The sequence below is a fragment of the Ornithorhynchus anatinus genome, chromosome 10, assembly GCF_004115215.2.
Source record: "Ornithorhynchus anatinus isolate Pmale09 chromosome 10, mOrnAna1.pri.v4, whole genome shotgun sequence".
Taxonomy (NCBI): Eukaryota; Metazoa; Chordata; class Mammalia; order Monotremata; family Ornithorhynchidae; genus Ornithorhynchus; species Ornithorhynchus anatinus.
The window spans coordinates 8,172,769-8,192,415 of record NC_041737.1 but is presented as its reverse complement, the minus strand read 5'-3'; the positions used below and the strand labels follow the sequence as shown (position 1 = coordinate 8,192,415).

The 19,647-nt window shown below is 47.7% G+C and overlaps 1 protein-coding gene across 1 annotated transcript; it reads right to left on the bottom strand.

Annotated features, from left to right (window-relative positions):
* Nucleotides 1–14,394: 14,394 nt before the first annotated feature.
* On the bottom strand, nucleotides 14,395–17,890 carry LOC100080367 (permeability factor 2-like). Its single transcript, XM_029072970.2, has 4 exons — nucleotides 17,704–17,890; nucleotides 16,298–16,433; nucleotides 15,389–15,472; nucleotides 14,395–14,836 (listed from the first exon to the last, which is right to left on the bottom strand). Exons 1-4 carry the CDS (start codon nucleotides 17,831–17,833, stop codon nucleotides 14,830–14,832), a joined length of 357 nt encoding a protein of 118 aa, XP_028928803.1. The 5' UTR covers nucleotides 17,834–17,890; the 3' UTR covers nucleotides 14,395–14,829.
* Between the last annotated feature and the right edge of the window lie 1,757 nt (nucleotides 17,891–19,647).

The window sequence follows — 19,647 nt, the reverse complement described above, 5'->3', positions numbered from 1 at the left end:
TGTGTCCAACCCGATTCTCTTAGAACAGTGCCGGGCACCTAGTAAGTGCTTAACAAATATCGCTATTATTATTATTATTTTTATTATCCCAGTAAGAAATGTGGTCTACTAGGACCCTGGCCTCCAGGGACCAGGTTTTAATTTTTGGCAACCCTGGTAATCAATCTTTTAGTGGTATTTACTGAGCCCTCACTGGGTACTAGGTGCTTGAGAGAGTACAAGACAATAAGGTGATAGACAGAGTCCCTTGCCACAAGGACCTCACGGTCTAGCTGGGGAGACAGACATTTAAATAAATTATGGATCTGTACATAAGTGCTGAGGGACTGGGGGTGGGGTGAATATCAAATGCTTAAAGGGGACAGATCCAAGTTCATAGGTGACACGGAAGGGAGAGGGAATAAGGAAAATGATTGCTTAGTTGGGAAGGCCTTTTGGAAAAAAATATGATTTTAGAAGCGTTTTAAAGGTGAGGTTCAATACTATTACAGCTCGATGTGTGCGGGTACCGACAACAACACCACCGTACATTCAAAGACATTGCCCTTTTAAAAGGCAAATTTTATCGAGATCATCCTGCCTCAGAGATAGGGTCTGGGAGCTGGAAGGTTTGGGAATTGGATATGTTTGACACTGTCGAGGGAAAAGGAATGGCTTTAACACTTTGAGAAATAGTGTGCTTTCTGATTCAGGTGGCATGAACAAAGTGCAAACCAATGCGACCCATTTTATCTGCAGCCTATAAAGTAAACAAATTAGGTGCTTTTTCCTCAACAATAAAGTCATTCTAATCTGCAGACAACAGGTTTAAAATTCCCCGTGGGTCATGAAGTTCTTGGGGACCAGATTTCTGGATCGGGCTGGTAGCTGCTGAAATAGTTAGTCGGGGGCTTCCATAGCCCCCAGCTCCCTCAGTCAGCTAAAGGTATTTATTGAGCGCTTACTATATGCAGAGCACTGTACTAAGCGCTTAGGAGAGTACAACATAACAGAATTAGCAGACACACTCCCTGCCCATAACCAGCTCACAGTCTAAAGGACTGAACAATTTAGTATTGTTTGTTTCTGTGAATTCTGCCAAAGCAGGTGAAGTGGAGATTTGGGAAACTTGAGAAGCAGCGTGGCTCAGTGAAAAGAGCACGGGCTTGGGAGTCAGAGGTCATGGGTTCTAATACGGCTGCGCCACTTGTCAGCTGCGTGACCTTGGGCAAGTCACTTAACTTCTCTGGGCCTCAGTTACCTCATCTGTAAAATGGGGATGAAGGCTGTGAGCCCCATGTAGGACAACCTGATCACCTTGTATCCCCCCAGCGCTTAGAACAGTGCTTTGCACATAATAAGCGCTTAACAAATGCTGTTATTATTACTATTAGTGGATAGAGCACAGGCCTGGGAATCAGAATGCTCTGGGTTCTTATTTCTGCTCTGCCACTTGTCCGATGTGTGACCTTGGGCAAATCTTTTCACTTTTCTGTGCCTCAGTTACCTCATCTGTCAAATGGTGATAAAGACTGAGCGCCCCCCTGTGGGATATGGACTGTGTCCAAATCAACTAGCTGTATTTATCTGGGGTTTAGTACAGTAACGGTCACATAGTAAATGCCTAACAAATACCATAAAAAAAAATTATCTGGCAAATTTCATTCAAGTCAACCACCAAGAGGTTCTCCAACCATCCCCAAACAGATCTTACCCCAGGGCTGTCCCCAGAGTTCAACGAGTCTAAAAATAATAATAATAGTGGTATCTGTTAAATGCTTACTTTGTGCCGGGCACTGTACTAAGCGCTGGGGTGATTGCAAGAAAATTGGGTGGACACAGTCCCTGTCCCACAGGGGCCTCATAGTCTCAATCTCCATTTTACAGATGAAGTAAGGAGGCCCAGAGAAGTGAAATGTTTTCCCCAAGGTCACACAGCAGACTAGTGGCAGAGCTGGGATTAGAACGCATGACCTTCTGACTCCCAGGCCTGTGCACACTCCTCCTCTGCCCCGAAATTTTAGGGGATCTTGCCGGGCCCCTAGACTGAGCAACCGAACTGAAGCCAAACTGATCTGGCTTCTGGAACATGGGCTCAGTCACTGGGGGAAGAGATTTAAAGAGCAAAACTGCTTCAAGTTGTTCCACTCTTTAAGCCTCCCCTACTGCTTCTCTCTTCTGCATCAGCCTTGCACTTGGATTTATAGCCTTTAACCACTTGCATTTTACCCCACCCTCAGCCCACAGTGTCGCAAAAGTCACTGGAGAAGCAGCATGGTGTAGAGGATAGAGCCCCGGCCTGGGAGTCAGAAGGCCATGGGTTCTAATCCCAGCTCGGCCACTTGTCTGCTGTGTGACCTCGGGCGAGTTACTTCACTTCTCTGGGCCTCAGTGTGAATTGGGGATTGAGACTGTGAGCCCCACGTGGGACAGGGACTGTGCCCGACCCAGTTTGCCTGTGTGCACCCCAGCGCTCAGCCCAGTGCCTGGCACAGGATAAGTTCTTAAGAAATGCCACAATTATTATTTTAACGTCTCTCCCCCTTCTAGACCGTGAGGTCCTCCTCTAGGCTTTGAGTCCCCCCCACTCCTCAAGAAGCTCCCTTGGTTTGCCCATCTACCTCTGCCTCAAACAGAAACTCCTCGCCATTGGTTTTACAGCAGTAGTTCACCTTGACCCTCCTACCTCACCTTGCTATTCTCCTACTGCAACCCAGCCCGCACACTTCACTCCGCTAATGCTAACCTTCTCCCTGGACCTTGGTCTCATCTATCTCTCCGTGACGTGTTTCTCACATCCTGCCTCTGGTCTGGAATACCCTCCTTCTGCATATCTGACAGACAATTACTTCCTTCTCTTCAAAACTTTATCGAAGGCATATCTTCTCCCGGAGGCTTTCCCTGGCTGAGCCCTCCTTTCCTCCTCTCCGACTTCCTTCTGAGTCACCCTGACTTACTCCCTTTACTCCTCCCCCGTCCCAGTCCCATGTCCGTATCTATCATTTATTTATATTAATGTTTATCTGCCCCTCTCGACTGTAAGGTGGTTGTGGACAGGGAATGTGTCTGTTTATTGTTATACTGTACTCTCCCGAGCACTACATAGTACAGTGCTTTGCACACAATAAGAGCTCAATAAATATGATCGCATGAATGAATGAAGGAAGGAATGAATTAAAGTTTTAAAAGCCTAGAAACAAGAATCTTTGGCATATACTGCACCTTTTCAAAATCCTTTCGATCAAAATCTTCACCCACTTGGCCTCAGGATTCAAACAAACTAGCTGTCCATTTATCAGCTCTGCTCTGAAATGGAAAGAGAGCATTGGTTGAAAAGAGATTGGAAAGTTTTTTCTTGTATAGATTGAAAGTTCAGTGACTCTTACACAGTTAATTCAACATGCTTTATGAACATACAAAATACAGCGTACGTGTTATTGAACAATTAGAAGCAGCGTGGCTCAGTGGTAAGAGCACGAGCTTTGGAGTCAGACATCATGGGTTCAAATCCCGGCTCGGCCACTTGTCAGCTGTGTGACTTTGGGCAAGTCACTTAACTTCTCGGTGCCTCAGTTACCTCATCTGTAAAATGGGGATTAAGACTGTGAGCCCCACGTGGGACAACCTGATCCCCCTGTGTCTACCCCAGCGCTTAGAACAGTGCTCGGCACCTAGTAAGCGCTTAACAAATACCAGCATTATTATTACATCTTCCTACTGTATTAAATGTAATCTATATCACACCGAAGTGACCGAAGTAGCCAAAGTAAGTCTGGAACGTTGCCCTCAGTTCTTTCCGATCTATGGATTCTGCAACTGTTGATCCTGAATGCTGCCTGTTAAAAAGGCTTCTAACTGGATTTGTTAGAATATAAAATGCTTGAGGACCGAGATTATGCCTTTTACCTCTACTGTATTCTCTCAGCTGCTTAATATCAGTAGGGATTCTTGATAGATTTGCTTCTCCATCTACACTTCAAGAACCGATCACACAATCTGTGTGTGTTTGATCTCACGCTAATGTTTTAATTTCAAGAGTAACTGTATTGAGTTACTTCACTCAAAAGGCAAACCGCTTGCTCCGTCGAGAAGCGAGTTGGTGTTATTTCTTCCACGTAATAATTCCTAGTTAAAAATGGCTTAGGGATGACCCAAACATTCCAACCTCTGCAGCAGCCGAATTGCCGGTGTAGCTTCCAACCGGGACTTCCAATCGAATTTATTCCTCTCTGGGTTCCCTTATCCCAAAGGATTTGATTCCATTCCACTTAGAGTGGACTATATTCTGGAGTCCTCCCTCTGTATCCACTAGCTGGTATATTTGCATGTTGGCTTCTCTGTGGATGTAACTGCAGCGTGGCCTGTTTTCTCCGGGTCTAGAATCTCCCCCACTTCATGTTCTCGTGGTTCTCATTTGACACTGCCTCCTTTATCGGGAATTACCATCTTATTCCATCAGTTAGTTGATCAGTGGTATTTATTGAGTGCTTACTATGTGCAGAGCACTATACGAAGCACTTGGGATAGTATAATATGACTGAATTAGGGACACGTTCCCTGCCCATAATGAGCTTACAGTCTAGAGGGAGAGAGAGAGGTTAATATAAATAAGGAATTTATAATACGTAACAACATAATATATGTTGAGAAGCGGCATGGTCTAGTGGACAGAGCACGAGCCTGGGCGTCAGAAGGAAGTGGGTTCTAATCCCGGCTCTGCATCTTGTCTGCTGTGTGACATTGGACAAGTCCTTTCGCTTCTCTGGGCCTCGGTTACCTCATCTGTAAAATGGGGATTTAAGGATGTGAGCCCCATTTGGGACAAGGACCAGGTCCAACGTATCGACTTTTATCTACCCCGGCGCGTAGAACAGTTCTTGGCACATAGTAAGCGCTTAACATGGACCATAATTATTAATTATAATATATTCTCAGAAAAGATCTTTCTGGACCTCCAGAAGAGGTCTTTTAGAGCCACGATTTAGAACACAAGACCTCCCCCACGGGAGACTCATATGTGGGAAGGCAAACACAGACAAGTCTCATACGATTTCTTTTTTTTTTGCACTTACATGATTTCCGTTGTGCTGCAGTGTGCTCCTTTAGGGATATGCCTGACATTAACAATCAGATGGCGCAAAATGGGGTCCGAATGGGTGGAAATACATTGACAGCGCAGTTGTAGCCCTTTGGAGGATTCTGTTCAGAAGAAAAGGAAAGCAAGAGTTTGTAGGCAGACCAGTGATGTAATTGTGCCCAGCCCTTAATAGTGGGCTTGCCCAATAGTAAAGTCTTAACAGATATTATAACTATTATTATTATTTATTGCTACCACACCTTTCCACCACCCCGTCTTTCTCTCATTTCTCTGCCTCTCTCATGAGAAAAGAAGTAATTCGGAACTCAGCGACTTAAGCATTTGACAGAAGATCTTTGGGAATTGCCTCAGTGAGGGACCGCCTGGGCCTAACACATTTCTTTTGGGCCGTTTCTTTCATTCAATCGTATTTATTGAGTGCTTTCTGTGTGCAGAGCACTGACCTAAGCCCTTGGGAGAGTATGAAGTTCTTAGAACATTGCTTGGCACATAGTAAGCGCTTAACAAATACCATCATCATCATTACAGTGCAACAATAAACACATTCCCACCCCCGACTGTGAGCTTACAAAGAAGACCAGTGAAGGTGTCCTTCAAAAGTATTCCCTGCTGTAGCCCCCTTCTACTCAAAACTGACCAAACTCCCATTTCTTAGTATTCATTCAGTTGTACTTATTGAGCGCTTACTGTGTGCGAAGCACTATACTAAGCACTTGATATCCTACATATAGCTCCTCTACACCATGAGCTCGTAATGGACAGAGAAAGTGTCTACCCACTCTGTTGTTTCACACTCTCCCAAGTACCTAGTACAGTCATCTGCATGCAGTAAGCGCTCAATAAATACCATCTTCGATGATGATGACAGCCCACAGGTCTTATGCCAAACAACGCGCCTCTATTTAGTAGCGTTCAGTAAGTCACAACTTCTCTGTACCTAAGTTTCTTCATTTGTAAAATGGAGGTCAAATACCTGTTCTCCCTCTGGCCTAAGACTGTGAACTTCTTGAGGGACAGGGATTGTTTCTGTTCTGATTACATTGAATCTACCCTGGGTCTTACAACATTCCTTGGCACATAGTCAGCGCTTAATTAGTACCATATTATTATTATTATTATTGTTGATTTTACTTGGACCCGTGACCTTTGGGCATTATTTCAGAAGTCTGCACACAATAAGCGCTCAATAAATACGATAGGGGGAATGATCGCCCCACCCTCAACCCCACAGTACTCTTGTACATATCTTTAAATTGTATATTATAATTTACTCATTTATATTAAGTTTGTCCCCCACCCTAGGCCATAAGCTTGTTGAAGGTAGGGAACGAAACCTGCTAACTCTGTCGTGTTGTAGTCCCTCGATTCCTCAGTACGGTGCTCTGCACATAATAAGCGCTCGCTAAATATCATTAATTGGTTGGTAAACAGGCTAAAAGCTGTTCACTTCAACCTCATGTAGTTAATGATCATCCTTGTTTCTCCATCAACAACCACTGTATTTACTGAGCACTGCTATTGTCCTGAGCCATCCCTGCCTTTAGCTCAAGAGCTAATGTGCTTGGGAAGTGGATTATCTCCTTGGCCCAGTGGAAAGACCAACGCTCTGGAAATCTGGAGACCTGGGTTCTAGATCTAAACCACTTGCCCGATGATCGGTTCTTCTTGGCAGGTACTTGGTCCTCAAGCCTCAGGACCAGACCTCCTTGGTCTTGGTCACACACCCTTGGCTGAGAATCACATCCAATTTTATCCAGTTCTATCCAATCCAGATCTAATTCTCTGCAAAATTTTCCATTTTGCCGGCCCATTTCATTCAGCTGACCTGCTCTCACCTGTATTAAAAGCATTTTTGCATTTTACCTTCCGGTTGATTTCCATCTCTCTGAAACTGGGGGGAAAATAACTCGTCATCGTTTGCTTACCGGAGAAATCCAGGAACAGGATGAAAAGCAGCAGGCCTGTCAGTGAGAGCTTGTTGGCCATGGCTTACCTGAGTCTTGCTAAAAATTACATCAGCCTCACAGCCACCAAGTGGAGATTCTTATAATCAGTATGCCCTCCCCCTTCCGCTTCTACTCTACTGAAAAATGGGAGGAGGAATTTTAATGATCACAATCATATCTCTCTTTATAAAGCTATAAGCCAATAAGGAAGCTGGTTCTGTTTATCAGGAATTTTCTCTTGAGTAAAGGGTTGGGCCTCATCCTTTGGTTTTCTGGGTGCTGATCAGCTGAGAGTTGATGAGTCTTTTCCGGGCAAAAACTGAAAGTGGTTTTCTCTGCATCCTGAGAAAGTCTTGAGTTCTTGAGTTCTTTCAAGGTGGCTTGGCCAATGTTGTAAAAATGAAGGTTTGTTTCAGCAGGTATTGGCTTTAACTCTCTGGTATCTGTTCAACAGTTCTTCAGCATGCAGTAGTAGTTTGCCAGGTAACAAGTAGATTTCCTCACAGTCTTACCAAGGGTGACCAGCCAGTGGACCAGCGCTCTGCAAGAAACTGAGGCAGGGGACTCATCTCATCTCTCCCTCTAATCTTCTGGGTGCCCTTGAGCAAGTCACTTCTTCATCTCCCAAATGGGGGATACAGTGGTCTGATGATTACAGTCTTTTTAGGGGCAGTAGCAATGTAAGCTCGTTGTGGGCAGGGAACATGTCTACCTCCTCCATTGTATTGCACTTTCCCCGTGACAGTGCTCGGCGCACAGTGAGCACTCAGTAAATACCGCTGATCGATTGACAGCAGACCTAGAGAAAAGGTAAGCTGAGGCGCCAATCCCTTCCCTCCCAAAACACACCGGGGCAGCCTTCTCCCTCACAGCTGGCAGAGACAGGGAGTGTGTCTGCCAACTCTGTGGTAACGTCTTCTCCCGAGTGCTTAGTACAGTGCTCTGCGAATAATAAGCGCTCCATAAATATTATTGAGGGTGGTGATGTTGATGTTCAAGAGAGGATAATGTGGTCTGCAGTGTATCTTCCAATTCAATGCAGGCTACAGAAGCCCTGCAGAGAGTCACCATTGGCTGGGACTAACAATTTCAGGAGAAGCCAGTAACCAGTAGCAGCATGGTCTAGTGGATACAGCACGGGCCTGGGAGTCAGGAGGACCTGGGTTCTAATCCCGGCTCCGCCACTTGTCTGCTGTGTGACCTTCTCTTCTTCACTTCTCTGGGCCTCAGTTCCCTCATCTGTAAAATGGGGATTAAGAATGTGAGCCCCATGTGGTAGAGGATTGTGTCCAACTTCATCAGCTTGTATCTACCCCAGCTTCTGGAACACTGCTTGTCACATAGTAGGCGTTTAACGAATACCATCAGTGACCAAGAAGTTAATAGCAGAGACCGTCGATTGCATCTACTTTATCATCACAGGAGCTATTAATGCAAGAAAATTAGTAATAATGTTAATTCTCATGCTCTCACTATGTGTCAAGGACCGCATAGGAACAAGACAATCGGAGTTGACACAAGGACTAAAAGCGAGGGAGAGCAGATGTCATATCCCCTTTCTTACCGTTGAGGAAACTGATGCACAGAAGAGTTAAATGAGTAAACCCAGGTCACCTGGTAGGCCAGTGGCTGAGCCGGGGCTAAAGCACAGATCCCTTGACTCCCAGTTCCTTGATCAATCAATGGTATTTACTGAGCACTTATTGTGTGCACAGCATGTACTAAGCTCTTGGGAGAGCAGAATATAACCGAGTTGGTAAACATCTTTGGAGTAGGCCACACTGCCTTTGTGTTAGAGGATTATCGGCCCAAGAACAGAACACAGCAAAGGACAATCTTCGAGCCTGCCCAGGAAGTTGGGATTGTGCATCCCACAGTAGGTTTTTCAACCACACATACCTATAGATAAATTTAATCATCGGTGGCATCTTCATTAAACGCAATGGACAGCGACATCAGAAATTTCTACACATCAAAAACTCCCCCGGCTCAGCTTCTCGCCAGCCACACTCCCCCAAGTAAGCTTTCTCTAACCACCTTCTTCATCGTTCCCCAGCACCTCCTTGTCCCTGTCCCCAGGGATCTCAGGCTACTTTATTACATATACTTATGTAATATTATTACGTAATATTAGGGGGTGGTTGGGATCTGGACAACTACAGATAGCAATAAGGCCTAATGCAAAGAGCTAGGTCCTGCGAGGCAGGAGACCCAGGTTCTAGTTTTACCTCTGTCCCTGACCTGCTGTGTGACCTTGGGAAGCCACTTAACCTCTCTGGGCTCCGTTTCCTCATCAGCAAAATGGGATAAAATACCTCCTCTTCCTACCTCTTAAACTGTGAGTCCTACGTGGGATGAAGATCATCCGGATCTAGGGAAAGCTGCACAGCGTAGTGGACACAGTTGGGTATGGGAGTTCTAAGGTCATGGGTTCAATTCTTGGCTCTGCCACTTGTCTGTTGTGTGACCTTGGGCAGGTCACTTAATTTCTCTGGGCCTCAGTTTCACTTCATTTCTCTGGGCCACGGTTACTTTATCTGTAAAAGGGGGATTGAGACTGTGAGACCCACCTGGGACTGGGTCCGTGTCCAAACCGATCAACTTGTATCCACCCCAGCTCTTAGTACAGTGTCTGGCATAGAGTAAGCGCTTAACCATTACCACAGTTCTTATTATCATCCCAGCAGCCAGCATGGGACTAGCACCTTGCAAATACTTGCTATGCGGCTCGGGTGAAAAAGAACAGAATCCGACCCTCTCTCCCTGGGAATTTCTCGGGGGCAATTCCAGATACTCCCACCTCCTGAGGAAAGTGGCCATTTAATCAAAAACACTTCAAAGAGGCTAACGGGTCTCCCCCCTTCCCCTTCCGCCTTCACTCACAGCTCTGCCTGCAGGTGACTGGAACAACCTTGGCATTAATCTAAAGTCTTGCTTCATTCCTCCCATGGGGCAGATCTTAACATTTCCTCCTTGCTCTTGTGTAAAAGGAGAACCCGAGAGATAAGATGCAGCCGACATCTGCAGAGTTGGCATGGGCAAGGTTAAGAGGCTTTGGGGTGGGTCAAACAGAGATTTAGCAGTCCAAGAGCAACAATCACACATTCCTGGCAGTGTCCCAACCAGCGCCCTGCCCACTCCTTCCTGGAAATGATCTTTGACAATCCTGGTCAGTCCTCTCCTGGCCTAAACCTAGCTGGATCTTTCTTTAGCCCTTTCCTACGCAGCCCTCCCGGGCAGACCATCTCAGGCCCCAAAGTCCATCTTGTCTTATGCTTTCAAGTCGCCTCCGTCCCATAGATCAGAACCCACGACCTCTTTCTTCCAAGCCCGTGCTCTTTCCACTAAGCCATGCTGCTTCTAGGCATGGAATGGATATGCCTCTGCTGGACTCTCTCTCCCGTAGCCGAGACTGGTAGAGTACTGGAAACTCTCCAGGTGGCATCCTGAGAGACCAGTAAATTTAGGATACTTCAAATAACCTTCCCCAGCACTTCGTTGTCTGGTGGACTGCAGATGCAATCACCAAGCAATCAGTCATACTTACTGAGCACTTCTGTATGCAGAGGAACTGTACTAAGCACTTGGGAGAATGCAATATGATGGAGTTGGTAGACGTGATCAGAAGGAATGAGTGAGAATCTGCACGTCAAACCAGTGAACGTTAAGTAGGCAAAGGATGTTATACTGTTGTGTTGTACTCTCCCAAACACTTAGTACAGTGCCCTGCACACAGTATGTGCTCAATAAATATGACTGATTGATTGTCAAGAGTCCGATTTGGATCAAACTAGTCCACCTTATTTATATTGATATCTGTCTTCCCCTCTAGACTGTGAGCTGTTCATGGGTAAGGAATGTTACATTTTACTCTCCCAAGCACTTAATACAGTGCTCTGCACACAGTAAGTGCTCAATAAATACGACTGACCGAAGAACTGACTAGTCGTTGAGCCCAGATGAACCCCGTCACCCTGAAAGGTGCCCCAGGGCCCCATCTGGCATGAGCAGGTTTTCAGTGTACATAGATCTCTCCGTCCCAGGGTTCAGCTTGGCTTGGCTTCGTCGGGACTGATAGAAACTGGCCAGGGTTATTGAAGCCTACATACAAAGCCTACCTGCAAACATGATGGTACACACAGAGGCGGTTTTCTATTGTACCATCGCGTGTGCATTTATAGGCTTTGGTGCTATTTTCACTCTGCTTCCTTGTTTATCCATCCTCTCGAACCATCTGCTCGAAAAGAGTCACTCCTTTGTGGATTGCGGCGTACCGGGCCGATCCTTCTGCCTCCACGGTCTCGGAGATGTGGCGTTGGTCTGAGCCTTTGCTTCACTGCAACCTCAAGTGGTTGGAACATTGCTCTCTACACAATAAGTGCTCCATAAAAGCCTTGGTTTTCTATCACTCAGTTTCAGCTGACCATTCAGTAGCATTTTGGGTTTCCTACTTCCATCATCAACCAACTGGTCTTATTTACTGAGCACTTACTGCGTGGACAGCACTGTACTAAGTGCTTGGGAGAGTAAAATACAAAGATAAACGGACACATTTCCTACCCACAATGAGCTCACAGTCTGTCGGGAGGGAAGCAGACAATAAAACAAATCATGGACAAGTACTTAAGTGCCATGGGGCTGAGAGTGTGGTGAATAAAGGATACAAATCCAAGTATAAAAGTCTACTCCTTTTAGGGATCTCAGGTTGTCATGTTGAGAGGAGTAAAGCTTCAGTGCTAGGAGACTGATGGGGTTTTTTTTAGTACTGTGCTCAGCACAGAGTAAACGCTCATTAAGTACTGTCATTTGATAGATCCTGGCGAATACGATCTTCCAGTCACTTCTTCCTCAGATCTGGAAGATATTTAGGGTTAGTCTTCCCGATTAGGTTGGGAGGGGGGACAGGGAGGAAGTCAATCAATCAATCAATAGTTTTTATTGAATGTTTACCGTGTGCCGAGTACTTTACTAAGTCCTTGGGAGAATGCAATACGTCAGAGTTGGTAGACACGTTCCCTGCCCACACAAGCTTACGGTGTCATGGGGAAATCAGATGTTAATAGAAGTAAATAGATTACGGATATGTATGGAAGTGCTTTGGTGCTAAGGCAGGGTTGGATAAAAGGTGCTAATCCAAGTGCTGGGGCGATGCAGAAGGGAGCGGAAAAAGAGAAAATGAGGGCCTTGTCTGGGAAGGCCTTTTGGAGGAGATGTGCCTTCAACCAAGTTTTGAAGGTTAGGAGAGTGATTATCCGTCGGATACGAAGAGGGAAGGTGTTCCAGGCCAGAGGCAGGACCTGGGCGAGATGTTGGTTTGAGACAGGTGACATCGAGGTACAGTTGAGTAGGCTGGCATTAGAGAAGCGGAGTGTGCCATGTCTTCTAGCATTGAAACTTCCACCTCGCTTAACAAATACCATAATTATTACCTCAGGCATTTGGGATTCATCCCACCCTCAGCCCCACACATCTGTCATTTTCGAATTTATACCAATGTCCGTCTCCCCCTCTAGACTGTAAGCGAGGAATGTGTCTACTGACTCTTTTATATTATGCTCTCCCAAGCGCTTAGGACAATGTTCTGCACAGAGAAACTGTTAAAAAAATGCCATCGATTGCCTGATTGAATAATTGAGAGCACACAGGCGGCCATGAGCGGCAGGAGTAGTGGCAGAACCCTGACGGGAGGCTGTGACTCATGTCAGACCCTTCGGAGAGGAAGCGGCATCTTGGCTCTCCAGTCTGAAGGCTGAGTAAATCAATCGACTGTATTTATTGAGCTCTTCACTGTGTGCAGGGCACTGCGCTAAACTCTTGGGGGAGTACAAAGTAAGAGGCACATTCCCCATTCCCGAGTACAATATGACAACAGAGCAGACACATTCTCTGCCCACAGCAAACTTTCGGTCCTAGAGGCCGAGTGGAAGGGAGCGCTTCCGATTGTCCCCAGGTTCTTTTCGTGCTCAAGCCACCTGACGGGGGAGAGTCCAGGGCCGGGGCCGGGATAGGGTCCGAGATCTAAAGGGGCAGGGCAATGAGGCCAGGTGGTCCACTGAGGCCAGATGGGAGCAGGGTTGGCCAAGTGGGAAAGTCAACCTCGCCCCTGCCTTCAAATGACTCCTCGCGCCTGCATATGACCTGATTCTCAGAATCAGTGAGGCACTCTGGATTGATCACTAGCTTGAAGGTGGCCAGAGACCAAACCCTGGAGCGTAGTGGATAGAGCACGGGCCTGGAGTCAGAAGGTCATGAGTTCTAATCCTGGCTCTGCCACGTGTCTGTTGGGTGATTTTGTGCAAGTCACTTCACTTCTTTGGGGCTCAGGTACCTGATCTGTATAAATGGGGGTGGAGACTGTGAGCCCCACGTGGGACAGAGACTGTGTCCAACCTGATTAGCTTCTATCTACCCCAGTGCTTATAGTACAAGGTCTGGCACATTGCAAGTGCTTAACATAAACCAAAATTATTATTATCATTCAGACATCCTTGCCACAGAAGGAGGAGAAGAAGCAGCGATTGGCAGAGGGTAATGGATACAAGAGAGATGCAGTCTCAAGTGACCTTTTAACTTCCTTTACCTTTTTCCCATCCTTTCCTTCTTCATTTACTCCCCCAACTCTTATTGCTAGAAATGATTCTAGCAATAAGCAATTCTAGAAGTAGCGTGGCTTAGTGGAAAGAGCACAGGCTTGGAGGTCAGAGGTCGTGGGTTCTAATCCCGGCTCCACCATTTCTCTGCTGTGTGACCTGGGGCAAGTCACTTAACTTCCCTGTGCCTTAGTTACCTCATCTGTAAAATGGGGATTAAGACCGTGAGCCCCACCTGGGACAATCTGATTGCCTTGTATCTACCCCAGCTATTAGAACAGTGCTTGGCATAGAGTAAGCACTTAACAACTACCATTATTATTATTATTATTATTTTTAATAAACTAGTTATTATAGTTATTATCAGCACTAGTCCTCTCCCAAGTGCTTAGTACAGTGCTCTGCATATAGCAAGCACTCAATAAATATCATTGATTGATTGATAATTCAAATATGGTCAACATAATAGCCACACCCCTCTCTTAACGGTGGAAAAAAACAGGCAGAAATTATGCAAACAAATATGGTGGAACTTGGAAAGTTCTCAGTACAAATCCCCAGGCATAATAGCTTTAAACATTCCCCTCAGCCAAATGACTTCTTTGGGATAATTCCCAGAAAATGAATCACATTGCCATTTTACTTTTAATTTAATAAACTAAAGACAGTCACAGGGGCTCCCAGTTAGCGTATCTAAGTATGGAAATGACACCACATTGACAAGAGTGTGCAGGTTTTGAAGGAACTGAATAGAAAAACCTTCACAGGACCAGACAAAACCTGGAGTACTTAAGGAAATCTTTTATTTCATAAGAACTATGACAATTTCTTTACAATAGATACTAAAACATCATTGTGTCTTTCACACAGAAATGACAGTATGCCATACAAGGTAGACATAAAATGTCCATAGGTTATTAGAACAATACAGTTCTTTAGATTTCATAATAAATAGGAATGATTTAGAAAATAGTCAAAAATAAGTTATCTTTTCAATAAATATTTAAACCCCATGAATCTCATACATATATTTCTTTAGAAACATAAAATTTAACTTGAAAGCAATAGAAAACACCCTTGTAAAGGATAAATAACATAAATTAAAGTATTTCCCAAACTCGGATTTCACATTTCCCTGCGGTTCCCTTTTCTCTTTCGGTCTGGCACCTTCTGAATGATGGATTCTTGTTCTCCTTCTCCCTCAGCAGGCTGTTGTTCAGTTTCTGGAAGAAGAAAGTGATTTCCATTAATAGCTAAATCAGGTGATCCGTCCTCATCGTATCCACCCGCCCTCGTGCCAGTCGGGTTGTTGGGGGGGCGCGGAGGGTGTCTGAATGTGGCCCACTGTGACAGGCGAGGGGCCCTCTGACAGCATCCCGACACGCAACGTGACACGCAGAATGGAGTCAGTTCTCCAGATAATTCTGACATCCCACTCTGTAATGGAGGAACGGAGGGATTCTTGAATGTGTTGGACCCAAATGAGCCAGACTGCCTGTTGGCTCCTCTCAGATAATTATCTGATCGGCCTGCCTAGACAAATCTTTAGCAATCCCAGAGGCATCCCGGCCCCACGCGTTACAACGGCACGGAATGCTTCTGCAACGTGATCCGTTTTATGCTGGTTTTGATTCTGGTGAGGAGTTCGAAACGGTGGAGAAGCAAAAGTTGGGGGTGAGTGTGATCCCGCCCCCAGTGCAACTTCCCCACCCCAGGGGCTGAAAATCCTCCCTGCAACTCTAGAGCAGGTCTCAGACACTGACTGAACATCTTACTTGTTTAGGAGTTTCTTGATGAGTTTCTTGACCAGGGGGGCTTGGGGGTTCAAGCAGACAATTTGTGAATTCTTCAGGGTGGCTCTGTTAAGAGGAGAGAGTAGATATATGTGAGACAGCTGCCAACTGGACACTTTTCCACCTCAATACCGCTGTGCTTCAAATTGTCAATAATGCTCCTGAATACATGGATTCACATTATTACCAGTACTATTTGAGCACTATTTTCCACAAACCCTCCCTTCCAGCCCCCTCTTAATGGTATTTCTTAAGCACTTGATAATAATGATGGTACTTGTTAAACACTTACTATGTGTCAAGCACTGCTCTAAGCACTGGGGTAGGTGCAAGCTAATCAGGTTGAGCACAGTCCCCGTCCCTCGTGGGGCTCACAGTCTCCATCCCCATTTTACAGATGAGGTAACGGAGGCCTAGGAAGTTAAGGGACCTGCCCAAGAGCACTAAGATGCACTAAACCACGCACAGAGTAGAGAAGCAGCATAGCCTAGTGGCAAGAGCAGGGCTTGGGAGTCAGAGGTCATGGGTTCCAATCCCGGCTCTGCCACTTGTCTGCTGTGTGACCTCGGGCGAGCCGCTCAACTTCTCGGAGCCTCAGTTACCTCATCTATAAAATGGGGATTAAGGCTGTGAGCCCCACGTGGGACAACCTGATTATCTTGTATCTATCCCAGTGCTTAGAAGAGCGCTTGGCACGTCGTAGACACGTCACAAATACCATCGTTACGATTATTATTATTATTGCGTGCTGTCACCCTTTTGGATCGCCGCTCTACATCCAGGATAGTCCTTAATAATGATAACTAGTGGATGGGTCTGAGTTCCGGGCTTATATGGCTAGCTGCTGGGGGACGCGGGGGTGGTTGGGTGGGTGGGTGAGGGGGCACTTACATGACTTCGACTTCTGAGCAGTGGGGTCCCGCGGGGATGACCTCCACATTTTGAATTTTGGAGTGGTGGATCCCTTGCGTGACACGAACACACTTGCAGCGCAGCTCCGAGGGCAGGAGCAATTGTTGGGGGGCAGCTGTGAAGAGTGAATCCCGTTAGAGCACGTGCTCGTTCGTTCACTGATTCATTGATTCATTCGTTGATTCAATCATATTTACTGAGCACTTGCTGCGTGCAGAGCACTGTACTAAGCGCTTGGCCTCCTTCCGCCCAGCCAGGCTTGCTCCCCCAAAGCTAGCTGCCCTGCTCCCCTCCCCTTCTGCCAACCCCCCCAAGTCCAGCCCCGAGGTCGGTTGGGGGGGCGATGTTCCAACCCCAATTTTTCCAGCTCCTTTGCTCCCTGTTTGGAGAAGCGGCGTGGCTTAAGGGGAAGAGGTTTGGGAGTCAGAGGACGTGAGTTCTAATCCCAGCTCCTCCACTTGTCTGCTGTGTGACCTCGGGCAAGTCACTTGGCATTTCTGGGCCTCGGTTACCTCATCTGTAAAATGGGGATTGAGACTGTGAACGCTTTTTTGGATCACCTGATTAGCTTGTATCTACCCCAGCGCTTAGAACAGTGCTCAGCACCTAGTAAGGGCTTAACAGATACCACAATAATAATAATTATTATCATTATTAACCCGCACCATCCCCGTTCTGTCCTGTGCTCTCCCACCCAGCTCGGTCCCTTTCCCGCTCCATCCCCGTTCTATAATAATAATGATAATGATAATGGTGTTTGTTAAGTGCCTACTATGTGCCAAACACTGTTCTAAGCGCTGGGGTAGACACAAGCTAATCAGGTTGCCCCACGTGGGGCTCACAGTCTTCACCCCCGTTTTCCAGATGAGGTAACTGAGGCCCAGAGAAGCGAAGCGACTTGCCCCAAGTCACCTAGGTGATACGTGGCGGAGCCAGAATTAGAACCCACGATCCCGGACTCCCAAGCCTGGGCTCTCCCGCTCCATCCCGCCCAGCTCGGTCCCGTTCTATCCCTGTCCTATCCCGTTCCATTCTCTGCTCCTCTGTCCTGCTTGTTTCCCGCTCCATCCATCCATCCATCCATCCATCCATCCATCCATCCATCCATCCATCCATCCATCAATCCATTCATCTATCCATCCATCCCTCCCACCATTCCGCCCTCCCTCCCCATCCATCTCTCTCTCCACCCCTCCCTCCCTCCCTCCTTCTCCATCCTCATCCCTCTCCCTCCATCCCTCCCCGTCCCGCGTCTCCCCCTCCCCCCTTCTAGACGCTGATGCCCCTGTGGTCGGGGATGGCCTCTCTTCGTCCCCGACCCGTGGTCGCCCAACGCTTAGGCCAGTGCTGCGCCCTGGACGGAAGGAGCCAAGGGCGCTTCTCACCTTGGGCGCGCTGAGCCGACACGTGCAGCAGCAGCAGCAGCGGCAGCAGCAGCAGCGGCAGCTTCTGGGGGAGCCCCGGGGAGGGGGAGCGGGAAGAGGAGGAAGAGGGGAGGTCGAGGCTGCGGCTCATGGCGGGCAGATCTGTCTGTCTGTCGGAGTCTGGGTCTGGCAGGTCTGGCAGGCCTGGGCGATGTGGGTGTCTGTCCCGGCTCTCCGGACCTTTATGTGCGCGGCCGGGAAATTCCCAGGACCGGGCGGGGCATCCCTCTTTTTTTGGCTGACTCAGCTCGGAGGGGTGAGAGGCGGGATCCTGGGATGGGGAAGGAAGGGAGGGATGGAGGGAATTAGGAGTGGGGGGGTGGAGGGGGAGAAGGGGCCAGTGTCCCTGGCTTCCTTCCCGCCCGGGAAGAGCACACGGTTTATTGCGTAAATCCCAGGTCCTGCGGGGTCGGGCCTTTCCCGCCCACTGGAAGATTCCCGAGGTCACAAACCCGAGCGATTAACCGTGCCCACACCTTACACACGGGGGCCTTTACACCCGGCTCCCCGGACACGGCCATCCTGGAAAACCGTGGGTAGGGAAGCCAGGGTGGGGAGTGCCAGGCGGAGCGGAATGAGCTCTTGGCCTGGTGGAAATGAGAGAAAGTGATTCTGGATGTGTGTCTTTGCCCTGGGTGAGTGGGAAGCGGGATGGTGTTGTTGGACGGAGCCCGGGCCCGGGAGCCAAGGAGGCCACGGGTTCCAATTCCGGCTCCGTCACTTGTCCCCTCTGTGACCTGGGGTAAGTCACATCGGTTTCTGGGCCTCCGTTACCTCATCTGGAAAAGATGGGATTAAGAGTGTGAGCCCGATCTGGGACGGGGACTGTGTCCGACCTGATAATTTATATCCACCCCAGCATTTAGAACAGTGCTTGGCACATAGTAAGCGCTCAACAGGTACCATATTGTCATTAACCGGGTTCGTGGGGATGCCGATGGTATTCGTTAGGCGCTTACTACGTGCCAGGCACTGTCCCAAGCGCCGGGGGAGAAGCGAGCTGATCGGGTCGGACACGGTCTCTTTTCCACTTGAGGCTCACGGTCTTAATCCCCGTTTTACAGATAACCGAGGCACAGAGAAGTGAAGTGATTTGACCAAGGTCACACAGCACACAAGTGGCGGAGCCGAAATTAGAACCCAGGTCCTTCTGATTCCCCGGCCGGTGCTTTATCCACTAGGCCGTGCTGCTTCCCATGGTGCCCACCTGCCCTTCAGTGGTACAAAGGGGACCTTGGGTGGAACTGCCTTAGGAGTCAATTATGGATCTGTAATAGATTTGGACCGAAATCATAGAAAAGTCGGACACTCCGGTTGTCTAGAGACAACTGTCTCTAGACTCTGTCTCTGACTAGTTGTCTCATCTAGAGAAGCAGCGTGGCTCAGTGGAAAGAGCCCGGGCTTGGGAGTCAGAGGTCATGGGTTCGAATCCCGGCTCTGCCACCTGTCAGCTGTGTGACTGTGGGCAAGTCACTTCACTTCTCTGGGCCTCAGTGACCCCATCTGTAAAATGGGGATGAAGACTGTGAGCCTCACGTGGGACAACCTGATGACCCTGTATCTACCCCGGCGCTTAGAACAGTGCTCTGCACATAGTAAGCGCTTAACAAATTATTATTGTCCAGCATGTCTTCAACCTCTCAGTCGCCTTTGACACTAGGGACCACACCCTACTCCTTAAAGCGTCACCTAACCTTGATTTCTCTGATATTGTCCTTTTCTGATTTCCCTCCTATCTCTGGCCACTTTTTCTGCCTCTACCTCCCACCCTCTCGCCGGCTCAGTTCTGGATCCCCTTCTAGTCTCTGTGTACCCCCAGTCCCTTAGAGAACTCATCTGTTACCATGGCTTCAACTACCATCTCTACATAGATGATTCGCAAATCTACTTCTCTAGCCCTGCCCT